General features: G+C 33.7%; 1 protein-coding gene across 5 annotated transcripts in view; it reads right to left on the reverse strand.

Moving 5' to 3' along the window:
* Positions 1-805: 805 nt before the first annotated feature.
* LOC144974490 (phospholipid-transporting ATPase ABCA3-like) overlaps positions 806-10451 on the reverse strand; it is a 129281-nt gene continuing 119635 nt past the window's right edge. For 4 of the 5 annotated variants that reach the window (XM_078917393.1, XM_078917394.1, XM_078917397.1 and 1 more), the window contains 4 exons: positions 9811-9998; positions 8265-8435; positions 7293-7497; positions 2596-5125 (listed from right to left, as the gene is read on the reverse strand). In XM_078917393.1, coding sequence (XP_078773519.1) covers positions 4871-5125; positions 7293-7497; positions 8265-8435; positions 9811-9998 — 819 coding nt within the window. In that variant the 3' untranslated portion in view covers positions 2596-4870. Of the gene's footprint in view, positions 5126-7292; positions 7498-8264; positions 8436-9810; positions 9999-10451 lie in introns of all 5 variants that reach the window. The other variant, XM_078917395.1, reaches the window with a different exon arrangement.

Below are 10451 nucleotides of genomic sequence, written 5' to 3' on the forward strand. Positions count from 1 at the left end.
ATGTACTCAATTCTGATATTAATTATGACATAAATTAATCAAAAGAGGAGATATAATAACATAAAGAATAAACATGGGTGAGCGTGATCAATGTTTAACATAATATACATGGGCTGATTGCTTTTATTTCTAGAAGTTTTGGCAATACTGCCATGCACGGACAAAACGCCTTTTTACAGTTTGGCCAAAAAAAACCCACACTATTACTTCATATATTGATCACTTGAAATGATCCCAACTTGTCAAAAAATTCTTAAGTTTGAAAATTCAAAATAGGAATTTTTGAAGTTTTTAGTGAAAATGTGAAAGGGCACCTAGTCAGAAAACAGCAAAAGAGCCACGTATTTCCGTCATGTAGTCATCTGAAAAGGAAAGAGGATGACAAGATAGTCGAGAGACTATAGAGATCTAGAGTTTATCTGTGCTCACTAGCATTAAACAAAAACTAAGACTAACCAGTTTTCTAGGGAGACCAGGATTTTGATGGACACGCACGCTCCATTGCCCACGATTTTTTTTTTCAAAACAAATGTCTATTTCCGCTTTTCAAATAACTTTGGCATTTTCATTCGAAAACAATCTTTTAAATGGGTTCTTGAAAAAAGCATATTTTTTTTTTTTTTTGCTTTTCACGATTTTCACAACTTGAGGCTTGACTTCAGGCTTTGAGTGAATCGTATAGCACTACATACAATAATCTTTTCATCACATTCTTGAAGAGGTATTCCCACAATAAATAAAAAACAAAAAACAAAAAAAACTTAGTGTGTGAGATAAATAAGTTCAGACACTCCATGAGCTTAAATCTCATTGTTTCAAAATTTTAAATTTTATTTTACCTGGGAATAAATATGATTTCTATAAGACAAAGACTGAGAAAAGATTTTAACAACAATTAATTCTTATATTTCACAAAAAAAACTAAGCTCACGAGTTCAAATCACGAAAACGCTTGTAATAATGAGCACTCTCGTCAGACTTTAAAAAAAATCACAACACAATAATAATATTGCAAATTAAGTCAAAGATTTAAGTAATTGTATGATGAAGTTTAACGTTTATCTTATAATCATTGGACAAAGCACGACATTTTATTATGTATTCATTTAGAAAAATACTTCATAGCGCGAGAGTGTATTTACCTATCAAAAAATAAAACAAAAATAATTTGACCTTTGGACCTGTTTCTCTTGATATTTGCACTTGCTAATACGAAAACAATTTACAAATTATATCTGGAAAGAAAAAAAATCCATGCCAAAGAATTTTTTCAAAATTTAATATGGAAGTAACTACTCAATACCAGGGTGATGAAGAGGCCAAAGAAAAATTATGAGTAGTAAAGACTTGAACCCAGATCGAAGTATGTTGATTCAATACATTACAATGAAACTACCAAACTTAAACTCAGAAACAAAGCAAGTGGGAAAATAATCTCAAAAATCATGTATACAACAAAATAAACAGTTTTACAATTTCTACACGGAAAAGGAAACGTGCAATGATTCGCTCCATTTTCGATTAGAAAATAGAATGAGGGCTTAGCAAATGGTCTTCTAATTCTTCAGACAAGAAATAAGACAGTCTAAAGAAATGAGTGACATACAGAAAAGGCACAAGAAATTCTTCAGAATGTGTCGAGATGAAACAAATAAAGATTTTTTTTTTTTAATGGAGGTAACCCTGCTTTTGAAATCAGTTATCTAAACAAAAAGATCAAATCAATATAAATAAATATACGTTGGGCTCATTTTAAATATTATGGGTATGAAAATTCATTGGACAAAAAGATTCTTGGGGACTTTAAAAAAACTATTGTATAAGCTAAAAATGTTATGTAACAAATTGTATAGGCATGAAGTAATGCAAAAAGATAGAATATAATATTCTTTCAACAAATAAAAGGCCAGCCTCTATATTATCTATGCTTTCTTAACAAATAATCTGTACTGTACAACAAGGCAAAACTGGAATGTGGATTTGACAATATTTATTATATGGAATGTTTTAGAATATGGAAATACCCTTACTGTGTCATCCTCATTAATCGCAAAGTGCTCTTGGAAAAAATAAAATGCTGCTAGATAATGTGCTGCGGGGCATGTTCTATCAACAAGCATGACTCCAAAAAAGTTAGTATTAGATCTGTACTCAATCTGCAAGCACACATTATTGTTACTATCCTGTGTGAGTCAATGATCCTAGCGAAGTGTTAATTAGCCTAAAATGGTTGTTGCATCACCATTGGTTGGACAACTATAATTCATTTTCTCTTTCAATATGTCTATACAACATCAAACTTGTCAGTACATCCCCAAAAATATCGATATGATTGTGATGTTAATGGTTAAGTTTTCCTATTTCTTCTTCTATCCTTGTCATCTATTTCCTTTATTTTTCAATGGAAAGCAACAAGAGAGAAGCAATTGAGCAAATAACTAAAGGTGCTGTCAAAAGCATATATGCCTTTATTAAGGACGACACAGTATTTCGTTTAAAGGACATCATATAGTTAATTTTGTTCTCCTAGATAAAAACTAGAATACAGTGGAGTCCAGATAAGATAAATTCACTTAAGGTAAAATCATGTTTAAATTTTTTTCGCCCAGTTCCTTTATTTTCCTTATATAAGCCAACTTATCACAGCCTGGTTTAAATATACACAAATCGGTCTCAGTCCAGTAAAATTACACTGTTCTTTGAAATAGTGGCCTTCCTTCCTCAACTCTCCTCTAAAAATCATACCCAAAAAAAAAAAAAACAAAAAAAAAACAAAAAACAACAAAACAACCAAACAAAACAAAAATACATACAAAAAACAAACAAACAAAATACGAAGGCTACTAAATGAGAAGACTATGCATGCTTCATTGATAAGAGTCGCAACTCCATTTTTATGAACAGGTAAAACTACTGGACCCACCAGTCATTTTGAATTGAAAGGTTGTTTCTCTTGAAATGGATAAGATAATCCTTGCTTAAGATAAATATTTTTTTTTCAATTTCCCCCTGAGTTTTTCTTAAGCAGACTCCACTGTAACATAATACAAATGAATGACTCCAGAACAAAATATTACAGTCATCTTCCATATACAATGTGAATCGTTATAAATGAAAGTATCCGACAGCATCACAGGAGCAATAATTACAAAACAAAGTGAGCCATAGCAACTTGACATTTGGAATGATCTTTGGGTGTGAATTAAAACGGTTAAAAGTCAAGATAGAAAAGAACAATTAGAAAATGACATTTTTCAAAAGATGTGATTAGAATTTGACGTTCCTTGCAGCATTTACATAGTTGTGAGATGACTTGTCTAACAATTTTGAAAAATTGAATTTAGTACAAATAAAAAATGTCTTTATAGATATAGTATTATGGTATTGAATGTAAACTATAAACTGTCAATATCCTTTTTTTAAAAAAATGAACAAATTAAAACATCTTTTCATCAAAATTCATCTTATCACAGCAATAATTTGAATTTTTTTCGGGTTTTTTTTCTCTCTTATTAAGTATGACTAACAAAACAAATAACGACAAAATGTGAGAATGTTGTCTTCAAAAATGCATTAAGTATGTAAAGTAAGCAACAACTATTAAGTAGGTATGACAAAAATAATTTGCTATATGGCCAGTTAGCAAATCACGAATCTGAAATGGACAATTCCCATGAACAAGTAACAATGCTGATTTATGTACAAAATATGTAATCAACCACGTCTTTATATATAATCGATCATACCCCCCCCCCCCCTTCCCATCAATAGAGTTGCAGTCTTACTGAATTTTAAACAAACTAAATTAAACTTTGATAGCACTGTCCTGTTCTAATGGACAGACAGGCCTCATTCTTTAGCCTATAAAATTTCCCGGTGATAAATGTTTCTATCTATTAGTCCATTTCGTTGACTTATTTATGAGGAAACAGAATCAAATAGCATTCTTTTTTTTCAGCAGCTATTTTCAGTTTATTTCTATAATATAACAACTTTATTCTTGACACCAAACGTATTTTATAAATCGATATTGTGAGCGTTTGAGAGATTTCTGACCTGGTTGTTATAAAATGTATGCGCCTCTTACTCGCCATGTCAACATTAGTCAGCCATCTTGTGTGCATAATGTCACTGTACTCAAACCATAGATAGTGGGGAATTTATGGAGTGCGAAATGGAAATTTATTTACCTTTCCCAGCATGATAACAGTAAAAGTTCAATAAACTGCAAAACACAGTTGATTCAAAAGAGAAGATATAACACCATTCTACTGATGGCATGGTTAGTTGGCCTAGTTATCACTTTTTCCACAGCAGATGTAATACATGCATCAAGTATTAATGACTAGCACTAACATTTAAAATGAATGAAAATATAATTCATCTCAGATCTTGAGCAATAGAAAAACATGAATTTACTTCCAAATGATTTTTTAAACAAAATGAATTAATTCAATTTTTATCTGTGTAAATACAGTGGAATCCCCATTGAGTCAACACTCTTAAAGTCAACTCTTGCTGAAAGTCAACACTTCTTGTTGGTCCCAATTTTTTTTGGTTCTTTCTCTAAGAATGTTCCGTTGATAATGGATAAAATCAATCTTGTTTAAAGTAAACCAATAGTTTGGCGTGGCCCTGTGGTAATGGGTTTATCAGAATTCCACTGTCCCCAGGATTAGGAATAATATGTTCAATTAGCAATTTTTAAAAATGATCCTAATTTTCATTTTTTGAGGGCTTGTATTTTGTGGTATATAATTTTAAAATTATTAAGTTTGAAAATTAATATTATATGATATGTAATTTAACATAATGATAAGATCAACTCAACTTCACATTTATTTTCAACAAATGATAAATTAATTTTAACTCATTTCATGCATCCCGATTTCAAACAGCAAAAACAGCACACTCCTTTCATAAGACCAGTCTTTTTAGTCTCTTTGGGGACAATCTGTGATCGAGTGAAGGTTAGGAACACCTGTTCCAATGTGGTCTGGTGAACTGAGTAGTCTCGGACGTTGAGATTAACTTTGGTCGACTCCATGAGAGAAAACACATCAGCAAGTTTGACGGTTGAGTCTGGGACTTGGAAATGGACATATCCCTGATGGTCGTCAAATACCTGTTGATGAAATGGAAAAAACCATTACGTACATGAAATAAAGATGCACATTGATACAGAGTCTAGCTCATTTCCAGTATCATCATGCTCTTAGAACTTCACATATTATATGCACTCATTACCCAAACATGCGATATGGAACCAAATTTCATACCCTACAGTCACATGTCTTCTTTTGTACTCGTAGCCTTTCAATATCCTTTTCTGTGTACTAATACTTTATAGCCAAGTCAACAGAGATGATGATGATGATGATGATGATGATGGTGTCTGTGTGTATGTGTGTGTGTGTGTGTGTGTGTGTGTGTGTGTGTGTGTGTGTGTGTGTGTGTGTAAAGTTTGTTAACCAAGGATACAAATCTGTGGCCAGAATTTTGTAATCATCGTCACCCATCTGATCATTGATCATGTTTAACATCACTTGATTTTGTTACAAGACGAGATGATTGAATTTATCATTGAGCCCTTACCCTATAGGGAAGACATGCAACATTGAGCTTGTTCATGTTGTTTTAGTTTTTAAATGTTTTAAAGCATTTGCAACAATATTAAATCATTGCAGTAGGTACCGTAAATAAAAAAGAAGATAATAGAGCAGTAAAGAGATTTAAATCACGTTAATAAGAACTTGGCGGAAAAAATAAGTTCCTCGGAGATCTAAAGTGGATACAAAAGCACTATTTCCTTAAAGCTTGTCTGAAACCACCGAAAAGTTCCACACTAACACTCTGCCGATAGGAATACACACTCAAATGGTTGAGTTTCAAAGAAAAAGAACCTAACAATGACAATCTACAGAAAATATTTGCAAATAACAAAATATGATCTCTCAACAAAAAAAAAAGATACTGTTGACTGTTGTTCTCTCAGGAAATGACCCAAAGCAGGCTGGGCGAAACAAAATGGTCCCATTCCAGAATAAGAACAGAAAGCTACATGGTAAGAATAAATAACATAAAGGAACACAACAATGGCAAGGAAGTGGACCAATGGAGAATCCATCGGCTCAGGGGCTGTCAACGTTCTTCCACCCTAACGAAAATTCCACCTCCTGAACTTGAAAAGACATAGAGTGGGTAACATAATGTTGTTTGTTGTTTTTAGAGATTTTATAACATCTCTAACCCCCCCCCCCCCCCCCCCCCAACTATATATTGACCATCTCCTTGCCAGCTAAGAATCCCCTCCAGGACCAGGAAAAAAATCCGAGCAATCTCAATCCAGAACAAAGGCAGAGAGCAACATGGAAAGAAAAAACATATGAGAGATAGAGGCACAGAAAGTAACCTCTCAGCCCTTCATGGGAGGTCAGAATACCCCACCCAGGTAACAAAATGTGACGTACAAAAAAATAACATTAAATAGTGGAAAATTTTACAACCAAAAATCATTGCTTGCAAAAAGGGCCATCCATTTGGCTCTCACCTGAGGCAGAACAAAATAATCCCATCCCAGAGCAAAGATAGAAAGTTACATGTATGGGAAGAGCATAGATACGAGGTATTAAATAGACAGCTAAGGTCAATAATGGGTCCCTGTTAAGAATAAATATACTGGGTCCCTTTAAAGGACTAACTTTAGCATCTGAAGAATTCAGCAAGAAAGTTTAATATCATTACTTTTAGACTTAGTCCTTAAATAGCATTCATAAAATCTTCAGCTAAATCGAAATTTTAAAAAAAAAAAGAAAGAAAATGGTACCAAATGAGAGTTCATTAGCGTTACGATATTCTTGTGTCACATATGTCAAAGCAAAAGTAAGAGGATACCCATAGTCTCATTGAGATTAGTCCACAAAGATATTTAATGAGAATGATTATATATATATATACATGCTCAAATCCGACTATTCTCTCCCTTCTTGTGACAAAGGATCGGACAAGGATAGAAACTTACATTGAAAGAGATAAGAGAAATAGAAGAATATAAGATACCCTACCAGTAGCCAAAATAGGATGGTACACGATACTCTGCCAATAACCCAAATAGAACTATACATAAAACCTATCAATAGCTCAGATAGGATTATGCACGATACTGTAAAAATATCCCAAATAAGACAAAACAGTATACCCTACATGTAATAAAATAGGAAAAAACATTCATTCTTTATTGGTAACTTCAAAAGCAACCAAATTTTGCGGGACATAATCCTGACTCTATTTACCTGTGTTCCAGGGAAGTTTTCACAGACAAAGTTTACAACATCATTGATTGGTGCCGATTGTCCATCTGGAAGAGATCCCAACTGGACAATTAGAGTGTAACCTTGACCAAATTTGTTCTTGAGATGCTGTGGACTTCCCAAACATACAAACCGTCCATTCACCATGATAGCGATCCGTGTGCAAAGGGCATCACACTCCTCCATGCTGAAAGTAAAATTGTTCCTTTTAGTTCTAGTATAACAGATTATAACCCATTTCATAAATAAGAAATGGATTTTTTATTGGTTATCCAGTTCTAAGAAACGTTAGTTGTTGACATAATACATTAAGATATTTTCCCCCTCCTCCCTTCACACGCCACCCCTTCCCCCTAAAAAAAATGAGAATAAAATTTTAAAATACAAATTAAAAAACGAAAAACAACCCCCCCCCCCCCCCCCCCCCAAAAAAAAAAAAAAAAAAAAAAAAAAAAACAAAAACCCGAAAACAAAAAAAAAACAAAAAGGAAAAGTACAGAAAAACGCCCCCCCCCCCAGTAAAAAAAAAACCCAACAAAACAAAACAAAACAAACACAAAAAAAAAACAACAACAAAAACAAGCAAAAATAACAAAACCTCATACAATTAAAATAATATATTTTTTACATTTGAATTCCTGAGTACTTCATTGATAAATCATGTTATTACAAAATAAATATAATCATTATAATGATTGAGAAAAAATGTGTAGAAAACCAAATTAAAAAAAAAAAAAAGATAAATAAAAAATTTAAAACATCACAAATTAATCAAGCAAAACTAAGTTTCTTTAGAAACCCCAATCATTCATAGTTTATAGTTATGATCTTAAAAGAGTTGCTGAAAGAAGCAGGCCAAATTTAATACGAAGAGTATAAACAACACTATAAAATATTGTAAAGACCACAACAGAGAAGAAAATGTTATTTAGATAAGGATGTTTTCAAATCTACCTGTGGGAGGTCAATATAAGAGTGCGGCCTGAGGCTCTAACTTGAGAGAGAACATTCCAGAGTTGTCTTCTGGCCTTGGGGTCCATGCCAGCAGAAGGCTCATCCAGCATGATGAAATGGGGGTCTCCTACCAAGGCAATGGCTGTGCTTAACTTACGCTTGTTACCGCCACTGGAGATAAACACACAAAAATCATTAATAAAGTTATTACAAAAACTCAAGTTGAAATATAAATAATTGGTATTGTCAAAAGTAAAAATAAAACTTCTGAATGTATCATTCTTCTTCTTCTTCTTCTTCTAGGTTCCATGCCTGGTCCAGGCTTCGGTTGCTGCATGAATTATCTCTCTCCATTCCTCTCTGTCTCTTGCTTTTTCAAACAGCTCTTGGATTGTTAGGTTGGTGAAGCCCTTCAGTTGGTCTATGAGTGTTTTTCTTTGTCTCCCCCGGGCGCGTTTACCAGGTATTTTTCCACAACTTGCCAGGTATTCATTCTTATCTTTCCTTACTATGTTTCCAAAAAAGGATAGTTGTCGATCCGCTATTAAGGGCATTAGTTTCCTTTGTTGGTATGTTTGTTTTAGCACTTCTTCGTTCATTTTGTGTGCATCCTTCTCAAACACCACATTTCAAAAGCTTCAATGTTCTTTTGTGTTTCTGCATTTGTAGTCCAGCTTTCGCATCCGTATAACAAGATTGGCCACACGTAGCACTTCAAGACTCGGAATCTAATCCCGAACGACATCTGTTTGTTTTTCAAAATGTTTCCGAGGTCCATAAAGGCCTGTTTAGCTTGAGTTATTCTTGCTCGTATGTCTCGGTTACATCTTCCATCTGTTGTCACTATTGAACCCAGGTATTTAAAACTTTCTGCGTTGGTAAGTTGCTCGCCGTGAATCGTTATATTGCAGGTGTTGTTGTTTTCGGTTTTTTTCTGTATTACCATGCATTCCGTTTTGGTGATATTCACTTCTATTCCCTTGGCTTCACTATCTACTACCACTTTGTCAACAATTTTTTGAAGTTGGATTTCTGATGTTGCAACGAGTACCGTATCGTCTGCGTATCTTATATTATTTATGTTGTGACCTCCTACTTTTATTCCCTCCATATTGGTTATGCCCCTCATGATTGTTTCTTGGTATAGATTAAACAGATCTGGTGAGGCAACACACCCTTGACGGATTCCTTTCTTAATAGGAGAGTCCGTATCATTCTAATGAACTAAAAAGACCTTTTTGACTGCACTCGTATCCCTTTCTGCCAGAACGAACAGATCTGCTATGCAATCGCCACAGGGTGGTGGGCAGAGGTTTTAGAAAAACACAAACTTTGACTCCATCCAGGGCTAATAGAATTCAATTCCAACTGGGACTGGTATCGGTCTCTTTGCTTGTGAGGCAAGAACAATTAGCTATCGAGACTATTTAATAACAGGAATCAGACCAAAAATATATTTAAAAAAAAAAAAAAAAAAAAAAAAAATATATATATATATATATATATATATATATATATATATATATATATCAAAATTTTAATGTACCTGTAAGCACCAGCCATTTTGTCAGCGTGAGGGCGGAGCATTAAGATATCAATCAATTGGTTGACCACAGGTTTGATGTTCTCCTCTGGTACACCACGTAGTCTGGCATACATGGTCAATGTCTCTCTGCCTGTCATTTGGTCAATGAGGGCATCAAATTGAGGACAGTATCCCATGTTCGCTTGAACCTTTGAATAAAAAGATGTGTCATTGGTGAACTTACAAAAATTAGTCCTTCAGTATGAGGATAACTGAGCTGGACTTAAATGGACTGTCTTTTTTTATTGCCCTCTATATAGGGCTTTAGTCTCTTAAATCTTGCAAATCAATATCTTCTAGAAATGAAAAACCCATCAACTCAATCACTACTAAGAATAATAATAATAATAATAATGCTGAAAACTTATATAGCGCTATAACTCCGAGACACCAGACTCTAAGCGCTTAAATTACAAATTACTTTGGCTGAAACATACTCATTCACACACACAAGCACACACACACACACACACACATACACACACACAACACAACACACAACACAAACCAAACCTATCTTGCTTCTCATACCATCTACTAAAATCGAAACAAATATGTTTTAAGCGAACGTTTAAAAATAGACAAAGATTCTTTTTCACGAA

Source organism: Berghia stephanieae, chromosome 6 (genome assembly GCF_034508935.2).
Source record: "Berghia stephanieae isolate SIO BIC M18660-M18661 chromosome 6, UCSD_Bste_1.3, whole genome shotgun sequence".
Classification (NCBI taxonomy): domain Eukaryota; kingdom Metazoa; phylum Mollusca; class Gastropoda; order Nudibranchia; family Aeolidiidae; genus Berghia; species Berghia stephanieae.